Here is a 25,791-nt window from a genome sequence, read left to right on the forward strand (position 1 = left end):
CGACTCTTTGTGATATCAATGTAAAGTAAAAATTTAGTATAAATTAATGTTACTGGATATCACGCCGTTTAACAAAAAACATTTCACTTAAGGTTGTTTCGTTTTTTGATGAGTCGCGCGCTCGATTTGATCCATCGAATACACACAATATCACTGCTTTAGATGGAACCGATGGACTTTTGACGCAATTAATTGTTACAAAAATGAATGCAACACTTGTATTGGACAAACCGTCCGACGGCGAAGAAATTGGAGAGTATAATGAAACCAGTGGAAAGGCAAGCGGATGCTTGGCTGAGTTGAGAAGTGGAAAATATGATTTTGGAATGAATGTGCGTTTTTATCGTTTGAATCATTTTGAAGGAAAAGTCGAAGCCACGTATGCAGTTGGACGAGATGACATTTGCTTTCTGGTATGATTGAAATGAAATCTATGAATTGATAATGTTTGCACTTGATGTGTGGTTTTGGAGTCCAATACTGCGTACTAGTAGATTTATATTCTATTCTTACTTTACCAGGTACCACGGAAAGGAAAGGCCCCGGATCTATCGAATATTTTTCGACCATTTCTCGGCGAAACATGGTTAACAATTGCATTAACATTACCAAGCTATGTGCTTATATTTTATGTGCTTATCAATGGCTTCAAGGGACTGCAGTCGTTTCAGTATTTTATCTTTCAATTTTACGCTCATATGATACAGCAATCGTCCAGCTACGATCCCAAAAAATATAGACAACGCATTCTATTCATCTTCTGGATATGGTTTATGTTCATCCTCTCCTCAATGTACGTACTTGTGTTTAATGATTTATATTGTGTTGTTTAAAATATTCTTTTCTTACTTTACCAAAATTTAGGTACCAAGCTAAAATGTCAGGTTCTTTAATTGCTCCCAAAGAGCTAGCAAACATTCAAAACATTGAAGAATTGACGAAAAGCAATTTAAAAATTTTATCACTTACGCGCTATAATAAACAAATTATTGAGTTTTTCGACGATCCAAAGTATAAGGGTGTTTACAAGCCACTGTTTAAACGACTCGAGAATGGAACAAATCCGATATTGAAAGAAAAAATTCAAACATTTGATAGTTCGTATGCTTTTGCAAATAAGTATCATATCAATGTGCACTGGCGTCGAAACTTTACGAAAAATTCCGAAGTCTATTTCCATCAAGTAAAACAGTGTGCAATTCCTTATTTGGCCGTACACGGGATCAAATATGGTACACCACTTAAAGGACGCATCAACTTTATCATTCGACAGGCACAAGAAGGTGGAATCATCGAAAAATGGGAACGAATTAATACCGTTGGCGAACAAAAGAATCAAGCCAAACTAGGCGGTGACGATGCTAATGTTGCATTCAGTATATCAAATCTTCAAACGGTATTTTATATGTACTTTATTGGTATTGCAATTGCTATTTTTGCATTTATATGTGAGACAATATCACAAAATTACATTTTTTTGCAAATTAAAAATCATACTAGGAAATCTGTTAAAAAATGTCACACGAAAAAAACTGTACATTGAAAAGTATTCGATTAGTGATGAAAGAATAATTTTCATCGTTTTTGACCTTCGAAAACCGTCGTTGCAGTTGACAACTTATCAAGGTCAATTCATCATATAGAAAATTAAGTAGCTGTCAATTTTGATGACATTCATGTCATTTTTCCATTTCCTAAATAGGGATTATTCACTATAGTTTAAATATAGAAAATGTCACATTTCATTTTGTCAAAATATATCACGAGAAGAGAGTACGGCATGTCAATCAGTAGGAAAAATATTAAATATATGTATTCTCACCACGAATCAATCAAACGAATTAAACGAATCAATTGAACTGTATTGAGGTGTAGTTAATTTTCAGTCGTAGCCGAGAACTGACCACTCTTCGTCGTTAAAAATGGTACGCACTTGGGTTTGTATCATTCTGGTCATTTCCATTTTTTCCTACCTCGAATCATCGTCCGATGCAGAAAAACTCCACTTTAAATTTGAAGAGATTGCATCAGTAGATCATCAGTATCATATATCAACATATATTTCAAAAGTATTTTGTAATATTCGAACGATTTTTATGAATATTTCGATTGAGAAACATGTTCCATTTGCATTTTTCGATCGAATTATTCGTGCATTGAATCGCTGTACATCGTCGGGCATCTTTTTACATGGGTAAGTAATTTTAAATTTTTAAACCCAAGCTGTTGATTAAAAAAATATTCCCTTCAAAAGATATGATAGTTCCAAACAACAAGAACTGGACGTCAATCCATATGAACGAGAAAACATTGGAATCGAGCTGTACTCCCTGAATATTTTGCGAAATTCACAAGACTTGAATTTGTCGTATGTTAAAAAGAAGATGAAAAACAAAGAATATACGTACTATGCGATCGTTTTCACTGAAAAGCTAACATCCGAATCGGTAGACATCGAGTTGAAGGCGATTTTCAATCAATTTTGGCAACGTCAAGTATTGAATGTAATCATTGTATTTTGGACCGACAAACTGAATTGTTTTACCTATTCGCCGTTCGATAAGAAACTTATTTCATTAAATGTGAGTGAAATTCGTGTGGAACGGTTATTCTATGACAAAACAAAAAATCTAAATGGTCATAAATTACGGATGGGTATGTTTTTTGAGCCACAACGGGCGGAATTCCATGAAATCAATGGAAAGACAATTATGGACGGTGTTGATGCTAAATTTGGTGAAATGGTTGCGAAAAAAATGAACGCAACATTTAAATTGATTGAACCCCAAGATGGTTGTTCAATTGGTGAAATGTATCCGAATAAAACGACGACGGGCGTTTTTGCTCTATTACAAAATGAAACGGTCGACATGAGTTTTAATGCACGATTTTTTCGTATGCAACAATTTTTCGGCATAATTGAACCCACTTTATCGATTGGACGCGATGATTTGTGCTTTTTAGTGCCACGATCTGGCTTCACATTGGATCTCAATAATATATTCGATGCATTTGAAATACCCGTTTGGATACTAATCATCGTTGCATTACCTGTTTATGCGATTTTCTTTTATATTTACAACACCATACAACCGTGCAAATCATATTCATTCGACCATGTAGTTTTGCGTCTGTTCGGATGGAATTTGAATCAACCATATATGCGTTCACCACATACACTATTGGCTAAAATCATATTGGGTCTATGGATCATATATTCTGCGGTTATAACACAATGGTATAATAGCAATCTCACGTCATATCTGATGGTGAAATCTCGATTGCCGGATATCACAACATTACACCAATTGGAGCAATCAAATTATCACATACTCACCCTACAAAAATACGCCGACCTAATGAACGATTCTCTAATGAAATCGAAAAAATACGAACATCTCATGGGACGCATTCATGCCGTTTCCCATACAAGTGAAATTGTTTACAATGTCGGCCAGAAAAATGTGTCATACGCATACGCCCATAAGGACCATATATTTCGAAATATTTTGAATAAACACAATTTATTCGATACCTTTTTACAAATGCCGGAGTGTCCTGTGCCGTTTTTGAATGTATATGCTTTAGCATACGGATCGCCGTATAAGGGTCGAGTTAATTGGATACTAGGGCAATATCAAGATTGTGGCCTCTTGGATCGTTTGAACGACATGAAATTGCATATGGAGAAATTGATTCAAAATCGCCATCGAAAATCGACCAACGAGCATGATGTTCCCATTTCAATTTCTCACCTTCAATTGGCATTTTACATTCTTGTTTTCGGCTGTATTGTAAGTTTTTTCGTATTTCTCTTTGAAATCTATGTAGCAAAACGCCGATCATAAAAAAAAATGTTTTTTTTTTTTAAATTGAAAATCATAAGTGTTTACTCCAAATAAGGAAAGAAACAAAAACAAATGAATGAAAATGATTTTTATTGTGCATTTTTGTTTCCGGCACCGAATTGTTGTTTTGTGTGTTGTTTTTAATTTACTTTCATTTGCACACCAGTCAGTGGTAGTTGCTCTTCCAAAATATAAGAGGAAAAAGTGTTTTCATTTCACAGGCCTATTAATTAAAAAGAATTACGGTCAATAAATTATGAAGTTTTCGGTCTGAAGCCGGTTTTCGTGTCAGCATAAATGAAATGCATCAGGCGCACACTACCTTCTCTTTCTAGCCGGCCAAGCATAACCGGTTTTTTTTGCTTTAATTTTTTCGGTAATCGTTATTTTTGTGTGTTAACACGCTTATGTCTGTTTGTATGTGTTGTTGTCGAGCACTGACCACGCTCATAGTTTATTAATTAACTAGTTCGATGGGTGTTCCTTTTAATTGTGAGCAATTTTCAATGTAGTTTCTTTCGCATCGTATATCACAATCATCAAGGTTAATTACCAATTCAAACAGAAGAAAATGAAGTCAAATAAAAGCAGTCAAACGCTTTTTTTTAGACCAAATAAGACAAGACTTTGTTTATCGAAATTGAATTTGTATGGTTTTGTGCGAATTAAGGAAAAAGCGAACACTTTTTTTTGACCACTTTTAGACAATATAATATAAAAAAAATACCATAATAATCAATATTGTCAACGTGAGAAAGGTCATCTCATGATCTTACAAACGGAGTTCCATTTTCTTTAAAATGTCATGTGATTTGGTAAGCGTTCGTTGAAAAAAATATGAGCAGGTGGCATAAATTGAGATGGAAGATCACATTTAATGGACCCATATTGAAGATGACAAAATACACTTGTGTAATCTAATTAAATGTTCATCATCTCAGTTTTTGACATTTATGCTTTCTATGGTTAGATGGATCGATCGCACAAAAAATCAAACGCAAAATTAATTACCAAAAAAAGAATGGGTCAATGCCGTTTTCGCATACAATTTACCTACCTTTTACATTTTCAAATCGCTTTATTTCACACGCATTGCACTACAAAATTGATGACTGTGTTAATTGAATATGATCTAATGCGATCTATCAACTTCATAAAAGAAACAAAGCGCGCACAGCAACGTCAGTTGAGGTATAACCACACACTGATACAAAAAATTACCAATAATCACAATGGCATTTTTTTTTTATTAAATCGGCTTCATTTTCATTCGTCCATATACTGCTGTTGGTATGAACATTCATATATTACAACACGTGTTTTCTCACTCACAATTCCATCATTCGTAATTCCCATGCCCGCACATCACGTCCATTGTCTGCAAATTTGAAATGACCATAAACAAAATAAACAAATGAAGAGAAGACCTCGCCGGCTATCAACCGAAAAAAAGACACCAGAAATGGTTTTATTTGAATGTTTATTCATTTGATTTTATTTAAAACTACTGATATATATTTTTTACAATAGTCTCTTAAATAATACGATTTGATATGCTCTTCTTTCCGTATCTTTTTTTGCATAAATTTTTGTTACAAAATCTGTTGAAAAAACATACAATTATATCGATTTACATATTAATTATCTAATTCAATGAATATCAAACGCTCTCTCTTTCTCTGTCTAAATGTCCAGTCAATTTCATTTCATTTCCTGATCTATTATATATTTTCTACGATTAACAACAAATATACAAAATAAGAAGAGTGGAAATAAATAACATAGAAGAAAAAACAATATCGAATTGATTTTAAATTTATACAAACGATAAATTCAAAACAATCTCTCTTTTTCATTACGGGAGCGCCATTCATTGCATTTTTTAGCTTACGTATTTTTTTCTCAAAGGATTAGCGTGCATTGTGATGTAAACAAGTTGAAAAATATAAAAATAAAAGTATTTTGGTGTGTGGAGAAAAGACTAAAAGTACGTTTGAGTTTGTATTTCGTATGTTTTTTTCTATTATTGCCAAGGAGATAATTCATCCTTATCGATTTTCGATCTGAAAATCGACGGATACTAACAGGTGAGCTCGAATTTGTCGTTGAATGTCAAAAATATTAAGACTTTTTCTGTAAAAATATAAAAACAATTCAATTGGAATTACATAAAGAAATCAAGTTAATCCAAATTTCAAGCCACATTTTCAAGTGCGAAGACACAAAAGAAAATCAAAAAAATTTCACTAGACAAATTGGAATAATGATCTTCGACCGATTAACATTGAACATTCTATTATTAAAATGTTGAAACGAAAGTTTTAATTGATTTACAAACTTTCTAGATTAAACTCTCAGTTTCTTGATTCGCTTTGCCACAAAAATAAAAAATCAACCAACAAAAATATGGATTCTGTTTCAATAAATTTAATTACGATCAGGTGAGAAATTGAGCGTATGTCGGTGTTCACGATTTCGATGTGAAATCAATTGTTCAAATCGCTGAACAATGCGATCACTTTACACACACACACACGCTCGCTCGTTCGATCGTTCGAAGTAAAGAAAAAAAAATGAAAAAAAGCACTGCAACAGCAATACACAAGCTGTCAGAAGAAAGGAAAAATAATGGCCATTAAATTCAACAGGTTTTAAGAAGAAAAGAGTGTTTCTGACCGGATCAATAATAATTCAGTGTATTAATGAAAGTATTGTAAGATATTTTTTTTTGTGGATCAAAGTAACACTTGAACAACCTATTAACACCTTTTTTTTTCCACTAATGCGCTTTCAATCGCCAACTTGCGTTCGTTCATTCGCACACTCGAAAAGTGTCAACGAGAAACGTTCATTGACCATGGAAATAACCAGCTTCGACGTTCTACTAAAAGCCGTGAATTGTCCATTATGGTTTTTGTTTTGATGTGGTACGGTGCGGTGTGCATTGTTCAAGTGAGGTAAACATATGATTTGAGACTTTTTTGCATGACAATTTAATTATTGGGTATTTGAAACGATAAGCGATCGATGCGTGCACTTGGACAAGTTTGACGGCATTTAATTTGATACACCGCACACTCGCACTCACACGAAGTTTATAGCCATACAGTCACCGTGTGCTGATGTGAAAGTGCTTTGACCAATTTTCGATATTGTACAGCTCAAAGAGTGCCATCGATATCACAAAGTGACTGAAAAAAAAGCGTACAAGGCACAGAATCCAAAGTCTATTCTCTTTTTGCGTACTTTGTTGGCCAATTAAAATAGCTGAGAGTAAATAACATCGTATAATTTTCTAGGCAATTTGTACGATAATGTTATTTTTAGAATGCAGTTTTTTTTCTTCATATCCTCGGTTATATAGCGATGTCTATAATTTCCAATTTGTATTTGATAACTTTGATTTTATTTTAGCTGTGTTTATCTATCTCGGTTATTTTGGTTGGCATTCCATTTTTTTTTTCTTTTAATTTGTTCAAACAACTTGAACGGTTGCAAAATCGCTAAAAGTAACTTTTTTCGGATAATCGACGGGAACTGGTGAACCTTTGGTTTTGATCACAGGTTTTAATGGCATTTTAATTTTGGCATTTGCACTGGAAAACGATGTTGGGGGAGATGGTGATGATGACGACAACGACGCCAATCCAGATGCTGAAAGTGACAGAAGACCAGCTGATGAAGCCAACTCTTTGATTTTCTGAGACAAACCAATGCTTGGCGGTTTAATGGCCATTGAATGATGCACGATTATCGACTGTGGATCGTTTGATGATGACATCAACCTGCAGAGAGGGAAAGAGATAAAAAAATAAAAAAATACAAAATTAATATTTAATCGACATATGCTGTTATGAAATCAATAACTGACTAGACCTTAAAATTATAATTCAATCAGCGAACAAAAAACACCTTATCTAATCGCTTTGATTATTATAAGATGCTTGATGAAAATGCAATCCATTATATATGTGTGTTTTGTTTTCATTTCACACACAACGTGTGTGTATGTGATTCCCAGTGAGTTTGGATAATATCTTATTTACAAAATTCAGAGCAATGTGATGTTCAATCAAATCATTGTAACATTCATTTTGACCCGTCGACCATCAAAGTCAAGCTTTTTTTCGCCTATATGCTTTGAATAGGTCAATAAAAATAAAAGTTGGGAAATATCCATCTTATTTCTTGAACAAAGAATCAACACTTTTAATTTTCAATTTAAACGTCCGTCTCATTCTTTGGCATCCGAATAGAGGAGCCGCGCGGTCGTTTCACTTTCAATAAATTGTTTGCTGTACAATTGAAATGCCGTAAATTCTTGAAATACATTTATATATATACAAACATTTGATTTGTCGATGGTTTTTTTCTCTCTCTCTTTATGCTGCCACTGCTGCTGACAGAAACAAGAAACGATTAGCTTGTTTTTGTCATTGGGGCCAGACAGTTTACAGGTTGATTGTTTCTTTCATATAATAAACTTAATTGATTGATTGGTCAATTTGCACTTTGCAAAGAGGGAAAAAATGTTAAAGATGTTTGCCCCACAGACAGTGAGATCGCTGGGCGCATGTTTCTTGTCTCGTTCATGCAAGCCGATTCGCAAACGGGAATATAACATATTTTAGATGTAATGACCATCAGAGCATTCATGAACATCAAATTACTTTTTAATCATTTGAACAATGTTATTGCTTACATACATTAGAGGTTTCAATGACCATCAGCTAGAAAAATGATACTGAAGAGTGTATCTTAATATTGAAATTTAATGCACACATGAAAAGGTGAGTGAATATGAAAACAATATAAACAGACCCAGACACAGATGTCGAATGAAAACGTGTGTTTTATTTACGGTACTGTATGTACAGAGAGTGTTGCATACAGGGAGACCGATGAAAAAGTCGTTTTCATTTTCGATTTGGTTTTATAATTTGCAACGTGTGTGCCAATTTTGAGAAATTGTTTGGCATGAGACTTGAGAGTCTAAAAATTGAAATTGGAACAAAAACAATTGCATTCCAACGTGCTTCATTAGTCGGGAACGTGCAATGAAATATAAGAAGAGAGAAGCATAAAAACAACCCATTATTGGAGAAGAAAGAGAATATAAAGCATCTCGAATTGTATTCATATATGCATTTAATTAACCCGTGAAATCAAATCAAAACTCTATGGCAGCACAGTGCATACATCAAATGGAGTGAAAAAGAGCGTCTATATTTCATTTCCACTGCATACACTATGGCTTATGTGAGCATTTGATATTCTTGTGTGCTCCAGTGAAATATGTGCATTTGCCATAGAAAATATGCGCGATTTAATGCGAACAATTTCATAAATTAGATGAGATGAATTCAATGCAGCAGCTCATCGTAACACTTCTCATGACTTTCGAAAAATTATACAAAAAAAAAAAAAAAAAAAAAAAAAAAAAATAACAACAACAGCCACATCGGCATCAACGCAAAGGAAATTCAACTGCGATTTGGCGAATTGCCATATTTGTGATTGAAAGCATCAGGTATTATTACTACATATTGTGCGTTGCATAGGGTGGATTGATTAATGCACGACCAACAAAAGTTACCATACACCATCTACGTATATATTGAATGCATTGCAGTTTTCCTTTCCGTTTATCATTTCACGCGTATTTATGATCTATTTGTTTGCATGCTCTCTACGACTCTTCCTTCGTAATAACTGTGATGTGTTTGATGCATTTTCTCAGTTTGATAAAATTAATGAAATGAAAACTCGACGTGCACAATTTTGCATCACCACGCATTTCGATTCCATTGATTATATTGGTGCACGCGCTGGCATAACTTGGCATTTCGAATGATTAATAATGAAACGCATTTCATGCTGCAAAACCCCGTAGGTCGTGAAATGTACCGGAATTTCTGCACACAATGTTGCCTACAACACCTGTTGTAATGTTGCTCTTTATTCCAAGCAGAAGTTAATGATCGGGAACTAATGTGATTTTGTTGGATTCTTTTTTGTTGTTGCTGGCACCATTTACCCTTTTACCTCAAACTATCAAATATGCAGATTGTTTGTTTGTTCGATGGGTGCATATTTTACCGGTGAAATTGATTTGAATGACGTTTGTATGCATCACTTTACTATATTGTTTTTATCATTTGTTTTCCAGTTCATTCCAATTGTTCAGTCAAGTCTTTAGTCTTTTCTTTGCATATGACATTCCGAACAGCACAATAGAGAGTCTTTACTCGTTTGCAGAGAAAAAAAGCATACACAAATGACTTTTTCAAATTATAAATCAAAAGAAACGCACATAAAAAAAACAGATATGAGCCGAAGTTAAAAGAAAGACATAATCATCACAGAGAAAAAGAAATGGTTGCGCTCATGTTTACATTTCATATGCATAAAGAGTTTGCGATGCGGATGGGAAAATGAATTTTTTTACGATTTCGTTCGTATTGTTCAATGTTTTTTTTTTCTTCATATTTTTAAATCGCAAATGTTTCTCTTTTTCTCTCTCAATCTATTGATCGTACATGATTTTATGTATTGAAATATGGCTACTATCGTGTCATTTCGCAAAAAAAGCAAACTAATGGAATTTTTTTGCCGGAATACACACAAATTGTACGCCTATCTTTGGTAATTTAGCAGAAAACAAAAAAAATCTTATTATCAATGTAATGATAAAAAAACTCCCACACTCTTTCATATTCTAAGGAAAACTAATTTTAACTTTCTTATTTTTGGATGTGTATTCGAATTTTTGTGCACATGCAAATAATTGCTTTCGGAAATGACGTTTTCGTCGTGTTATTTTGCCGTTTAATTTTGCGGTTCAGCAGATCAAATGGTAAAAAATAATGTATTTTTGTAGATATGCGAAATAATAATGAAGTCGACACCGACAATTTTAATTACTCGAGCTATTTTACATTTCGAGAGTAAAGCTTATATTCGCATCAAAAATCTCGACGGCGACTTATTAATAAACATATGTATTTTTTTGAAGTATTTCATGCCTCCGGTTATTCGACGCGATCATAAAGGCATAAAATGCCTTTTTATAACGCACGCACATTCATAAAAACTGAATTTGCGAAATTCATCGCATTCGCGGCTCAAATATTTTTTTTCTTCGTTCAACTCGGTTTTAATTGTTTTTCTTGCGAACAAACGGCGGTGTTTCAAATTCCCTTTTTTTGTCGGTCATGACTCATTTGATTGGTGTTATTCATCGTTTCACATGCTGACAATCTCGAATTCATTTAAATTTCAATGTAAATTTATTTTTGTTTTGTTCTCATTCAAATTTGAGAGTTATTATCGTAAAAAGTTTTTGAGGACCACAAATGTACATTTCACACGAAGTGAGCGATTCAACCAGTTTCAACTGGTTATTATAACACCCAAATATGTTTGTTTATCATTTATTTCCTTTTTTCCTCTCTGTGCGAGTCTCTTCTCAAAGCATTCGATATACCAGACCGTCACAAATGGGCAAAGCCATAATCATATTTCTATTTGGCAAGTTGACGCCGGATAAAATCAACAAATGCATCAAGCAAAGGAGATAGATACAGAGAGAGAGAGAGAGAGAGAGAGACATTGAAAAGAAAATTTCATTCATAAACTGTTGAATTGCTGCGTTCGCGCTCGTTCACCAAATTAATGAAGAGAGAAAAAAAAAATCATAGCAGCGCAAAACAATGTCCAAAGTAAGAAGAAAAAAACATGGTGAAGAGAATGCGGTCAACAGCAAATTACTACACGCTAAAACTGAACTAATGAATCATTCCTTATACATTTGTGTGACTTGGTTCAGTTTTATTACTATGTGCGGATCGCATTTCTTATTTTGAAATGCGCACGGCAAGAGGCGATAAAAGTTTTGCCGAGAGAGTTAAAAAAAACGAATACGGATAACATAAATATGCTTGTGGCACTCGTACACTTGATGGACAATCCGCACGGATGATGGATGGAGCGTGTGTGCAGACAGCAACAAACGGTTTGATGTGTAAAGTGTACAGTGTACACAAAAAAGGAAAAACTTTTACATTTGGATATATCACAAGAATAGGATTGTGTTCCGTGGTCGTCGTCGTCATCGTTGCGGTTGATTTATTGAAATGTATGTCACATTTAATTACTGCGTTCAAGACACTTCTAAATCTACCGCCTAATGAGAATTGTTGGATTGCACAAGCAAACGACGAAGGAGGCGGAGGTGAACAAAACAACAAATAGAAATCTGTTGTTGTGACTGTTTTCTTACGATCGACTGGTCACCATAATATTTTCTCCATTTCACTTTGCAACTGATTGAATATTAAATGAAATTTATGTTTCTTTGTCAGATATATTGCTATTTTTAGAATCAGTCAACAAATTAAAATGGCCATAAATTTGTTTTTAAGTCTTTCAAGACGAAATAAACATTGTATCATATTCGCTGTGTAAATCAATCGATATTTTAAAATGTATACACGCTATCATATTCATAACAAGTTGAAATGGATTTAAAATTTAAGATAAACATAGAAAATGAGAGGCATTAATTTACCGGAAATCATCATAAATTTAGGCGAAGATGATACACACGAAAGCAGTAAATCGATTATACAACAATGGAGCAATACTGACTAATGCCTTTGAGCAATAAATCGACTGGTGATTCGAGTTTTCTTTTACTCATCTTTTTCAGTCTAATTGATTCGGCTTGATGACTCTGCAATTACTGTCAGCTTGGAAAGATCACTTTCATAAGCCCGGTCAATGTGCTATCGAAATTCAGTGAACAAATTATTCAATACATAAATGACCAATACCATTGATTCATAGCCTCTGGCGAAGAGACATGTTTCATTTGTAATATCGAATTAAATTAATATAGATTTCAGTTGCTTAACTAATCTTTTTTCTTTAAAAAATGCCATCCATTTATGGATCTCGCGAAAAAATAAAACAAATTTAGAAAGATCTCTAAACAAGAATTGAAAGATTGAAACCGTTGAATTTCCAGTGCAAAAATCTTCACACTGCTATCTCAGACACTCTGTTAATGTTGGTAATTTTTCATTTTGTGACAAACGAAAGTGATATGTGCGTACCCTGGTACACACATTGTTTTAACGCATTCACCAAATAGTCAAGCAGTTATTAAGTTTCTATCTTTCCGTCATTTTGACGTTGTGGCAACGATGCCAATGCACTCTCGCAAGCGAATCACTACAAAAACGCTGATAAAGTTACGAAATCAAAAGACATGATTAAAATGTGGATGATCGCGAAGAAAAAGAGAAAGAAAGGCAAACAAAACGATGAAAATACGCACAAGGAAAAGCACGGCGTCCATCAAATGCTGATCAAAAATATATATGATTAAGTTTATAATGAATCGCAATGCGATGGAGAGCGAAGAAAAAAAACAATCATAATTCACCGTCGTTCGCAATGAATCTTCGATAAGTGCCATTAATTTTGCTGTTTTTTTCGTATGCCATTATTCAATCATATTCAGTTCCATTCCCTGCACAAATATTGGTGATCGTAATAAATTTCACATTTTGATTTTCTGGTTATTTTTTTCTTCTGTTGTTTTTGAGTGAAAAAATGCCGCTAACAAATATATCACACATTCAACATACACATACGTGGCCGAACCAATTTTCTTGGTTTGTTTTGTTTCTACTCAATATATCTCGCTAAAAAAAGGCTTCGCAATTCGCAATTCTGAAATTCGATGCAAAAATGTATTCAACTAAAGTTTGAATAGTTTGTCAAAACACAGTTACTCACAGTATCAATAGCGAATTATGTCTTTTTTTTGTCATTGATACTATTTCGGTTCAACTATCACCGTGTTTTGTTTAGTTGTGATGTTTTTCTTGACATCATTATTACATTCAAACACCTTTCTATATCGTATGCATTGAATTGAACTTAATTTTCATTCATAGATATTCTGATTCGGCAGTATGAATACCCATCGAAATCGTATACATGCAGCACAATTCATTGGCATTTCCTTGGTTTCAGAGATTCATTGTAATTTTATCTTGAATTCACTGAATATCATTCAGAGCATCACAAGACATCAGTAGCAAAATGGGCAAAGACACACACATACACACAAAATATCATCAAATTCAGTTAGGCCGTTTGTTTGTTTCTATTTTCTTCTTCTTTTATTGTCTCATATTATTCAGGTGACTATTGTGTGCTCGCTAAGGCGGATGACCTCGAAAAATGATATGGTCTGTATTTCATACACGCAAGCCATACACAACACTCGAATTGGATGGCGATTGCGATTTCATAATCTACTATCACAAAACTATTCTCTTCTCATTGTATGTGTGTATGTTGGTTACCACATCGGTTTGCAAGTCAACATAAAATAACTGGAATTGTTTTTTTACTTAACTGCCAAAAAATTGTATATTTAAATGTCAGTTACATGAATCAGTTGCTATCTGTTCATCCATACAATTTTTCTCTTCGGTTATTATCATAATTGAAATGAAAGAAGCAAGCCAAAAGAGCGGCTATTGACTTTGAGTTGTTGGGTTTTCGTTTACAGTCGCCAACAACTGAATAATTGGTTTCATTGCGTTGAGTTGAACAACAATGTTTTACAACGCCCAACTTGCAACATTTCAATAAACACGCATTTAAGGACACCCATTTCAAGTGCTCATGCCGAGACATTGCATGCATCCAATAAGAGCGTCCAGCGCCCACAAATCGAAAGGAGATCGTGTTTTTCTTAAATCACGAAAAAAAATTGTTTCCATGCAAAAATTAACGACATTTACAAACTCGTTTCTGAATCTACACTGTTAACAATTCAATAATAATTTTGATAGGTTATATTTTATTTTGTCATTTGCGATACGAAAATATCTGATAAAAGAAAAACGAATCGATCCATAAATTCATTGGTCAAAGTCATTTTTATCGATTGGCATGACCTGTGAAAATGTGTTTTGTTGTCAATTTGCGATTGATGGTGTGTGTTCTTTCGTTCGTTCCGTATGCAAATCCTCACATCAATTTGAAATCTCTATTTCTCAATAAGCTATCTTACGTTTACATGTGGAAATTTATTGCTCGTTTTGTTGGCTTACTGACGAAAAAAGACGACACCATCCAAATTGTTATTGTGCCATTGCCAAAGTTGAAATGAGCTCATCGCGTCTATTTTGCATATTCATTGAAAAATATTTGAAGAACGAATGAATTTGAGAGAGAGAGAAAGAGAGAGAAATCCAAAATCATTGAATCAATATGCCCGCGGCAATAACATAAATAACACGACTGAACGAAAACCTCGTGAAATGCAAATGCGCAGTTAGTAAAGTTGTTTTGGCACATGGATATCATCATACTGTCAAGTGTCACCATAGATAATTTTAAATTATTTGTGTACCATAATTTTGGAGCGAGCGTCATCGTTGTAGTTTCTATTTTTCTGTGTATACATCTGGTCAATAACGTAGTTCGGCATGGCTGCTCAATAAGCTTGATTAATGCATTTACAAAAACCGATAAATATAATGACACAAGCTTGAATAATAAAAAATACGCTAACGATGATGATAATCATTTTGAAAATGCATTCAGTGCATGTTGGAAATAAAAAAAAGATTCATGCACAAAGACAGTCAAACATAATGATAACAGAACGAACGAACGGGTAGAAAAATTTGTCGAATCGAATTGATTAATGATTCGTAAACGATTCGAATGATGTCCATAAAATAAGTGGTTTATTTCGTGGAAATAGAAAATGCAAAAAATAATAATAAAACTGTGTAGATGGAAAATATGCATTTACCTTCTTGGTTGGCGTGCCAGTGACTGTGACCAGAGTGAAATCGGTGCCGGTTGCTCTTGTATTCGGTTCAAATGTGTTGATTTATATTTGAGACCATACTGTGATTGTATCAAACTGATATTCCCTTCGGCTGGATAAAATGTATGAATGCTGCTGTTTGCATTTTGTATAATCGAATTATTCACTTGTTGAGCGATTGAATTCACGTCATTCGCGATTCCGTTGATGTTGTTGTTGTTGTTGCCATTACCGTTGCCTCCTCCGCCGCCACTTATGCTGATGCTGTTGTTATTGCGACCGTTACTAATGTACTTTTGATGATGATGATTATTGCAAATTTTCGTCGCTTGATTGCCCGTACTGGGGTTCGTGCTATTTGAAAAATGTCGCTTGGAATTATGAATGATGTGATTATGTGAACCATTTGCCAATGACGATGCAGCAGCGGATGGTATCGATACAGCTGGAATAATTTGTGTAACGGGCATATTCACACAAATCAATTTACCATTAATGAGTGCCACTTGTGAGAGATTATCATTGATTGTAGCTGGTGTGAAATTCATGCGTTCGCGTCCAATATTACCACTACGTAACATCAATTCGGTTGATTTGGCCAAACGTGAATTGCCATGTGATTCAATTGATTTGCCCGTTAAACGGTGACGATGATGATTATGTTGATCAATGATTGTTGATGTTGATGCATTATTGCCAATTGACGTTGTTCCATGGGTTCCATTGTATTGTAAATGATTCGGTGTTAAGTGTCCCAATTGTGTTGATTGTATTGAACTATTTGTTGTTAACATACGTTGATGATTGGCCGTGGCACCACCACCACCACTGGCACGTGGAATTGATACTTTTGGATTTGTTGTATAAACGATGCGATTCTTATCCAATTCTTTGTTGCGCCGTGGATTTTCAATGTTTGCGCTCAATAGAGATGACGTACCGCTTTCGAATGTTTTATGACCTGGAAAGTCATGTAACGGTCGACGTGTTATTTGTGTATGTTGTACACCATCACGATCGGTTCTTTGAAGAACATCAAACGATGGAGATGACTGAACCACCATCGAAGCAACGCCAGACAATGACGACGATGGTTGCTGTTGCTGTTGCAAATGATGATGATTCGAATCTGATTCCGTGTTTGATAAATCACGGTCTGGATCACTTTCGAATCCTTCGTCTATCGATTTGGTGGAACTCAATGTCGGTTTTAGCATAGCGTCTGTGTTTGACATCTCTATATTTTCAATTTTCACTTTTATTTTATCCATTTTTTTATTCGGCCTTCTTTTGCTTTTTCTTGTTTTCCCTTCGAGATTTTGCGATTTCTCACAAGTTTTTTTCTTTCGTTTTTTTTTTTTGCTATATATGTTTATTCAATGCACTCACTTCCTTTGCATTTACCAATAAATATTCGCAATCATACACTTTTCCTTTTCTATTTTCGATTTATTTTCTCTTCGCGTTCACGAATGCGCTGTTTTTCCAACAATTTACATGTTAATTTTCTCAGCTCTATCACACACTCACTCGGCACGATTGAACGTATTAAACCACAATTCTCTGTGTACAACGGAGCGCTACAAGTGTCTTCAGTAAATTGACTTTTCTTTATTCGAAATTTTTTTCTTCTTTTTCTTCTTTTTGAATAATCGTTATTATATATTTATCAAAAACTTCAAATCGCGTCAATAAGATAATAGTTAATTACGTTCGATGTGAGAATTGACAACGACGATGGTGATGTTGATGTTGTTTGCGCTATTAAAATGCAATCTTCGTTGCACATTCAATAATCTCTTTCGACGCAGTCTTTCTCGTTCACCTTTTTAACACACATCCACAGTATACATAAATGGTGTGTGCTTTTTTCTTATTGTCTTCGCTTTCAATCTTTCACGTTCACAATGATCACACCGAAGAGCTGTACGCACACGACGATTGCCGATAAATGTGCTTAGGTTTTTCTTTCACGTAATTTTGTTAAATCGTTTTTCCCGTTTGTCGCACACTTGAGATTTAATGATAAATTCAATGTGTTGCTGTTGTTGTTTTTTTTTTGTTTCAATTTTGTTTCACTTTTTAATTCGACGGCGATTGAAATGGATCAAGCCGTAGTATTTTACTCAAATGAATTGTGGTGTTGGTTAATTCGTTATCAGCGATATCTTCATTAAGAGCGCGGTCATCTCTCAAGCTCAAGTAATTATCATGATTATCGAACGATATATCTGGAATGGAGAAGAGAAAAAAAAGAGATACAACAACAGAATGTATTAAAGTATATACGTGTTACTTAAGCGAATTTTATAGTAATTTAAAAAAAACGTGGACAAAATATTGATTTTAAATCACTTCCTACAATGTATTTGGTCGTTTGCTCTGCGATCGATTCGAATGCTTCGAATTATCGTTCACAGGCGATAAGCTTCTGTCTTCTTCTTTTTTTCCACTATTTTTGTGTTTATTTTATATAGACAGTGGCTTCGACGAGCTTCGTTAAGGTAATGGCAATGGAATCGCGACAATCAATTGAAAAGAGACGTCGAAACGAGTGGCGCAGTAAAAAAATCGTACAAAAATGGCAAATATATACACAATGAAATGAAGAACAGGTCTGCTCTACACTCTCGATACATTCACATATACTTCTTTATTATTATTAAGAGCAACCGATACACGAAGATCGATTCGGTTTGAAAATAACAGTGGCGCAAAATAACAACAGCAACGACAGTAACAACGACGATCGCAAAAAAACCACACGTCGCGAATTGATGTGATTCTGTGATGTAGCGAATAAGTAAATCTTTTTTTTTTTTTTTTTTTTTGAAAAAAACATTTATCACATTAAAAAGTTGTAAGCCACATATTTATTGAAGAAGTCGCAAAATCACTCTCTCCGTAAAGTGAGCGCTCAAACTCTCTGGCTGTGCTGTTTCAATCAAATGAGGCGACCCGTAAGTAAATGCTAAATAATAATCATTATTATTAATCAGTTACAGACATAAAATGTTGTTAACGTAAAGAGTAAAATGGCAATTTTCTTCAGTCGGAACTGCCGCCCAATGAAATGCAATCAAAGAGACGATATTTCCATAATAAAAAGGAAAAAGTCATCAATGGCCTGTCACATATGCACTCACACGCACCGATCGTGACAACGCATCGCTTTTCATTTGGCTCGTCGTTCATTTCTCATCGGCAATGATGCAGATTTCTTGTTTCCATTATGAGTAGTTAATTTTTTTTGTTGTTGTTCGTGATCAGTTGTTTCCTACCCGCAAGTATGTTTACTTCCTTTTTTACTCACATGCGCATGCTCAATTTTTAACGTAATTTTGTGTTCATGCAGCTATTCGAGCTGTCATATTGTGTGGCATTCGGTTTATAGGATATTGAAGATGCTGTTTTGCTTATCACCATCGGCAACAATCACTCAACAACAACAACAACCTGCACTTCGAAAATGACCGATATTTCGTTCCGTTTGCTGCCAGAGCATGTCTTATTTTTATTATTTTCATTAAACATCTTTTATTTTATTTATCATTGAAATGACGAAAAAAAAGTGAATCAATAAGGAAGTATCAGAAAATCGAGAAAATAAATTACGTGGCCATATAAAACAAAAAGAATGCCGTCGTTAATCGTTGTCAATGTGACATTTTGACATCGATCTGATGCAATACAAACACACGAAATTCAAAAGATTTCCGCATGAAATGGAATTTAACTTTCGACTTTCGAGTTTTTTTTTCTTCTGAAATTATACTGTCGTCGACAACAGATCAAATGATCGGCAACGACAATTCTACCAAGTGAATTTATCTAGAGAGAGAGAGACTTTTTTTATATCCAGATCGGAAGCGATTGCCAAGTAATTATACAACGGTAAATTCCAAATGTCAATATGTCGCACTGCAATTCAGTTGTTTTGTTCGAATGACAAAAACAGAAAAATAGAACAAACATTTGATCCGACTGTGAGACATTTTTGTGTCCGTCGCCATTGAAAATGACCCGCAGCTTACGGGATTGTATAAAAAAGAGCGCACTACTATTTGCTTCGCAGCAATGCTGCGGCAGCATTGATGGTGCGATATTACCGTCTTTGAATTACACAAATTCTCACGCTAAGAATGATCCACATTGGCAAGCACAAGAGAAGAGATTGAGAAAAAAAAGAGGCTCAGGCAAACAAACTCATTAGCTGGTAGATTAATTAAGCACTTACATGACAGCGAAAAAAAACAACAACAACATAGTCGTACGTATGTGTTCACATTAATAAATATAATGGTCAAACCGCAGCAACTTTGGTGAATGTTGGCCGCATAAAGTACAGGCATGACATGGCGCGCACCGACTGACCATCGGCGTTTTATGAAAGTAATCGCACCTAAATGCATCTCGCCAAGTAATTCGCTTATTTTTGTCTTGATTGCTCTCTCTCTCTTTCTCGCTCTTCCTCCTCTTTCATACATTTACTCTCTACATATTCATTATTATTAAACGGTTCTTTTTATTTTTCGTTTATGACTATGTGTGCATGGTTTTTTTTTGCGCTGGCCGAAAATATCTTAATGCGGCACGTCAAACGTGAAAATGATTGCGGCGAGCAATGAGTATGAGAAATCGTAAATGACTGCACCAAAACAGAGATTTTCTCGATCTCAGAAATTATTGCTCTGAATATATGAACTCGTTTCGACAATGTAATGGCATAGTATAAAACCAACAAATGTGAGAGTAAAGTGCAGAGACAAATAATACGAAATAAATCAACGAATAATCAAAAAAAAAAGAAGGTAAAAGAAGCCAAGAGGAAAAAACAGTCAGAGATTGGAACAAAAGCCACAATCAAACAAAACAACAACAAAAAAGACGAACATGAATGAACATACGTTCAAATGTGGCACATTTAACTACTTCTCTGCAAGTTCTTCTAATTGTATTCAGTGTGCATTTTCAATCATCGCTCAAGACCGAAACAATTCAATTTGCAATAGCGATGTGTGGCGTGTGTTGTTTGTATATGTATACAGTTTTCATATCTCACAAAACCTTTTTCGTGTGCTAAAAACCCACACAGAGAGAGAGAGAGAGAATCACGTAAAAGAAGATGACGCACGCGAAGCTCTGAAGGTTTTCGGCCCTTTATTTCTCATTCGTTCTCGACTCTCTTCTACCGATGTGAATTATATGCGAGTTGTATCTTTATGATGCACACTCAAAATAACTAAACATACGTAACAATAACTTATGGCAATCACACACGTCAAATCATATAATCCAAACGAAAAATCTGACGGCAAACGAGAAATATGTGAAGAAGAACAACAACCTGCCAGAAGTTTAGAAACAATAAACACACCAACCAAAATGCAACACAATCATGATGACGACGAAGACGTATCTTGAAATGAAGAAGAGTCAACTGAGAAAAGAAGCCACACAATGAACGGCAGTAGCAATGTAATATCACAAGTTGAAGTTACATCCGCACACACGCTCGATGGCATTCATGTTAAACCACTGTTCCGAAAAATGAGAACAAAATCACCATAATTTTCTTTGTTATTGCGTTGCCGTTTCTTCCTCACTCTCTTGTTCTCTCTCTCTCTCTCTCTCTCTCTTTTGTATACCGGCTTCTGGTTTTGTCTCATCAATTTGGCGTGTGTTTGTTTTGTCTTCGTCGTCGTCGTTGCTGCTGCTAATAGCAGCTTGCTATACATTTTTTTCACTTTGCTGTTGTGTTTTTTTTATCTGAAATTCTTCATGATCCATTTCGAAAACGTTTTGCTGTGGCCACCATAGACACCAAGTCGCTTCTTCACTCGACTGCATTTTTGAGTCGATAATTTTTGATTGAGTCGACTGTCGAAGCATGTCCCATGTCGTATTAAGAGCTATTGTCATCATTTTGTTATTGTTCGATTTCGCTTTGTGTTTATAAACGGGTCAATCAGTTTGAATAAATCATCATCACTAATTTGCAGGAAATCGGACAAATCATGAATTCATTATGATTTCGTTCTCGACTAGAAAAAAAAGTGCAACTTTTTTTTGACAAACTAATTTCGAATTCTGTTTCGTTTACTTACTTTACCTTCAACTTGGATTTGCAATAAAACAAAAGATCAGCGACAAATAAAAACTATAGTGTTAGAAGATAACAAATCACAAAGCAATCAATGAATACATAAAATTTGCATGAATATACCAAAAACGTGCCAAACAAATGAAAACGTATCGCGGAACAAAAAATTCGCCTGAGAATCAAAGCGAAAAAACATTTTAATGTTAATTTTGTCGAAAAGACGATTAAATGGTCGATTTTGCATACATTTGTCTATTTTGCCATCATTTCATCGACTTTAGTTTTGACGACAGTGTGATCAAGTGTTTTTGAAAATGTGTATAATGTATAAAAACGAAAAGTGATGGGACTTATCAAATGATTCGCATTCGAAAATTGAATAATAATCAAAAAATACACATAGTCATGAATATAGTAATATATTTCAATAGAATATTTCCATTTGTTTTATTTACTGGTGTGAGACTTGATGTCGGAGTTGAAGTTTAAAGCATTTTTATAAACAATAATCGCATCGCATACATAAACATTTCTCTTTTCGATTGTGTTTACATAAAACGTTTCGACAGACTCCGTGTGATAGCTATGTGTGTTCGTTGATTTACAGTATGCTTCGTAAGCAATAGCGTCACGTATTGCGTCCGGTTGAATTTGAATATTTGAATGGCCTGAATCGTCGATTGGCGTCTATAAAAATCATAGCTTCCAATAATGTATTTTAATTTATTTGCGCAATGAATATGTGTCTATGCATGTGCTTGAGCTTGTGTGTGTATTTTTCATCACTTTGTCCCATTTTAAAATTTTGATCATATGCAATCGCATTATCTTGCTCTAATTTTGCAATGACGTGCGCTCATAAACACAAGATGCGGTCTATAGCGTATGAATGAAATTGTCCGAAATATTCCAAATAAAATTGAGAAATTACCAAATTGGCGTAAACCTCACCTGTTTAAATCTTTAATTAATCTTCTTTATTTGTTCAAGTGTACTTATCATTTTGGAGGTTTTCAAATAAACGAACAAACAAACAAAAAAACCTTTGGCAATCGCATCGTTTTGTTCCATCGGGGCATTAAAAAAAATGACGGCAATTGAAAGCAGTACCAGGGTAATTTGCGCAATTTTTCTTTCAAGTAAATATTTTGATTGTGTGTTGGTTTATATTACAGCGCTCGATTTCGTTATTTAAAAAAAGACACTCATACTTTCAATAGCAAAGATGCGAAGGGAACTGTGGGCGAGCATAGAAATGATTGTGCCGTTGCCGCTGCTCATTTTATCTTCTTGTTTTGATTAAGATAGTGAAAAAAAACTATATGTATGGTATTTACAATGGATCCGTCTGTTTTATTATTTGTTCGTTTAAATGTTCAAATATGGATTTAGTTTTTCGCTCAATTGTGTGTCGGCCTCAGAGAATCTGAAGTGAAATGGGCGGCGAACGAAGGATGTGAAATGTGTCAATATGTAGTATTTGGAAAAGCACTTAATTAAAATATGCCCGGTTTTATTTAGTTTGTGCGCTATCATTGCAATTGTCGTTTGCCATCGAATTAAAAGAAAAGACAAAACAAAAAAATATTGGCGGCATGCAATCACAGATTGACCGTATTTGGTTTACGCCAAAAGCAAATAACAACAAAACTAATGACGATAGCGACGACGACGACGACGACGACTTGTATGTGTCGATGGTGAATGAAAATAAAAGTACCCATTTCAGAAAAACACCAGCGTCAATATTTCGTAATTGAGATGTGTGGATTTATATATTTATTTACACGTTTCGGTAGTGCATTCACATTTCGATTGTATTCAAAACGATTGCAAGTGAACACGTTTGGATTTTTCACTTGCCTTCTTTTCGAAATGCAAAGTGAAAAAGAAGAAGAAGAAGAAGAAAAGTGTATGGTAAAAACGTACAATTTTTCAGTCATGCGCCAATAAAAGTGTAATCGTTTAAAAGAAGTGCACGTAATCCAAATCCATACACGCCACCACATCAACACATTGTTTGGCGATCTTTGTTTTGTAATCATTATTACCCAGGAGACGGTTTTTCACCATCAATGTTGAATGTCTGAAATTGACCACTAATGATGTGACAATCAGAAATTACGTAGTCTCTTGTGTACGTGATTGAATTTGATTTGTAAATCAACACGAAAGCAATAATAGCAAATTCCGAATAACAAATCGCATTGCACGTTTATGCTAAATCGAATTCTCGCTAATTTTCAATCAATCGCTTAATTAACATAATTCAACAAAGAACCCTTTCAATCACAGCGATGACTGCGAAAACTTTCAATCAATCGAAATTCGTATAAATAATTCACAGCAGTGACCGGTTGAGTACATATTTTCGCAGAATTAAACACAGACCTATCATCTTCAATCAAACTGAAAAATGGAACTAATTAAAATGACTGCACACGAATCAATTCATTTCACGTATGGATAATTTGATCTAATTATAGTTTCAACTTCGGAGTCACAATGAATCAATTAGTATGATCCAAATACATGTCAAATCATTTAGCACTGTTCGGTCAACAAGTGATTATCAATCTTTTTTTTCTCTTTCTTTCTGAGAATAAAATATGAAATCTAACACAATAAGCACCATAGAATTGGTGTTAAATATAAAGCTTGTTCAGTCCAAAATAGATATATTGCATTGGAATTTCTAGTAATTTATTTTTCTCTTGGCACAACGTCTTTTCCGAGTAAACCACAAGCACACTGACCACCCAATCGTTCAATTTTTATTTAAAGGGGTCATTTCTTTCATGCGAATGTTACTTTCTTTAGAAAATAAAACCAGTAGAATTCATGCAATCAATTAACATATCGTATTGATGGAAATGGAAATTTTTATTCGAAAATGTGGTTTATGCCAAAATTGGCTCATAGATGATAAACGAAGCCGTACCAAAAACACACTTTACACACATAAATTTAAAATCAATAAACACTTGACAATCTACACAACGAAGCAATAAGAACTAATTCAACTACAAAAGAAACAGTTATAAAAAAACTAAACAAAACAAGCAAAAAATAAACATAATCGTTTACATACGATGTCAATTTGTTAATGTATCCATTCATCGAGTTGAAAAGCGTCACGAAAAAAAGCAGCTTAAAATCGATGAAGATAAAATGATTTCTTTACATAGAGTACACACAGAGACACACACACGCGAATTGATTCGATAAACAAGAAATAAAACTTTAATAGTAAATCAACAAATCACACCGGTACGCGTAAACACAACTGATTATCATGCTTGGCAAAGATAGACTGACGATCAGTAAAGCCAGTCGTCGATGTCAGCGTGCGATGGTTTATTCATTCGGCAGCCGCCACACATTCAGAAAATCGCACGCTTCCATTCATTCCGACTGAACGACGGTGATAATGCGAACGGTTGTCTTAAAGGCAAAACGAAGAGAAAAGCACATCATCCGCATAAGCACTTGTGGTGGAAACAACAATTTCACACACACAGTGTGTTTCGTCTGTACGTCGAGCGTACCGTGCAACAATGCGAGAACGATTTTTGAATTTTGGTTTAGTTCGTAGTGTTGCTGCGTGTCACATCCCATGTTGATAATAATGATTCGTAATAAAAATAATAACTTTGCGCGGTAAATATGTGTTGTGCCTGTGCATAGTGCAAGCGCAATGCAAGCAAAGTGCACATTATCGCGCTGGTGATAGTTTGAGCAATGATCGTTCTCTTTTGCTGATTAATTCAAGTCAATTCATTTGTGAGTCGCATTTATGACTTCGTTCAAATGAATTATGGGCGACTTTAATATCACATTTGAACAAATATATCGCACCTATTCCGACCGTTATTATTAATTATATCGTATCTACATAAAAAAAAAGAGAATCTCATTTCATTGCTCTTTTTTAATGACTGACACGTCGATGGACGCTTCATTTTATGTTTTATTTC

The 25,791-nt window shown here is 34.5% G+C and overlaps 3 protein-coding genes and 1 long non-coding RNA gene across 5 annotated transcripts in view; 3 read left to right on the forward strand and 1 right to left on the reverse strand.

The window, feature by feature from the left end:
* Window positions 1-1,831, forward strand: part of LOC116348886 — a 6,923-nt gene extending 5,092 nt beyond the window's left edge. The window contains exons 2-4 of the mRNA XM_031780078.1: window positions 93-413; window positions 522-793; window positions 865-1,831. Of these exons, the coding sequence (XP_031635938.1) occupies window positions 204-413; window positions 522-793; window positions 865-1,543 (1,161 nt within the window). The 5' untranslated portion in view covers window positions 93-203 and the 3' untranslated portion in view covers window positions 1,544-1,831. The remainder of the gene's footprint in view (window positions 1-92; window positions 414-521; window positions 794-864) is intronic.
* A 91-nt stretch (window positions 1,832-1,922) lies between these two features.
* LOC116348929 lies at window positions 1,923-3,848 on the forward strand. Its single transcript, XM_031780153.1, has 2 exons — window positions 1,923-2,194; window positions 2,255-3,848. The coding sequence occupies exons 1-2, from the start codon at window positions 1,923-1,925 to the stop codon at window positions 3,846-3,848; spliced, it is 1,866 nt and encodes a 621-aa protein (XP_031636013.1).
* A 3,226-nt stretch (window positions 3,849-7,074) lies between these two features.
* LOC116348828 (probable cyclin-dependent serine/threonine-protein kinase DDB_G0292550) lies at window positions 7,075-25,157 on the reverse strand. Of its 2 annotated transcripts, none has more exons than XM_031779980.1 (3): window positions 24,906-25,157; window positions 15,694-17,942; window positions 7,075-7,633 (listed from the first exon to the last, which is right to left on the reverse strand). In XM_031779980.1, exons 2-3 carry the CDS (start codon window positions 16,980-16,982, stop codon window positions 7,324-7,326), a joined length of 1,599 nt encoding a protein of 532 aa, XP_031635840.1. In that variant the 5' UTR covers window positions 16,983-17,942; window positions 24,906-25,157; the 3' UTR covers window positions 7,075-7,323. The 2 variants fall into 2 exon arrangements, with proteins under 2 accessions (XP_031635840.1, XP_031635841.1); XM_031779981.1 differs by lacking the exon at window positions 24,906-25,157 and adding an exon at window positions 18,074-18,226.
* On the forward strand, window positions 18,560-19,193 carry LOC116348829. Its single transcript, XR_004201861.1, has 3 exons — window positions 18,560-18,671; window positions 18,764-18,998; window positions 19,067-19,193. It is a non-coding gene; the product is annotated as an uncharacterized LOC116348829 (long non-coding RNA).
* Window positions 25,158-25,791: the final 634 nt, after the last annotated feature.

The sequence above is a fragment of the Contarinia nasturtii genome, unplaced genomic scaffold (assembly GCF_009176525.2).
Source record: "Contarinia nasturtii isolate CC-2019 unplaced genomic scaffold, AAFC_CNas_1.1 Cnas_scaffold_2678, whole genome shotgun sequence".
Lineage (NCBI taxonomy): Eukaryota > Metazoa > Arthropoda > Insecta > Diptera > Cecidomyiidae > Contarinia > Contarinia nasturtii.

Coding starts and splice junctions, on each gene's coding strand:
- LOC116348929 (XM_031780153.1), top strand. CDS start 1,923: ATGGTACGCACTTGGGTTTGTATCATTCTGGTCATTTCCATTTTTTCC. Junction 2,195..2,254: donor TCGGGCATCTTTTTACATGG/GTAAGTAATTTT, acceptor TCCCTTCAAAAG/ATATGATAGTTCCAAACAAC.
- LOC116348828 (XM_031779980.1), bottom strand. CDS start 16,982: ATGGATAAAATAAAAGTGAAAATTGAAAATATAGAGATGTCAAACACA. Junction 7,634..15,693: donor CTGGCACGCCAACCAAGAAG/GTAAATGCATAT, acceptor CCCTCTCTGCAG/GTTGATGTCATCATCAAACG.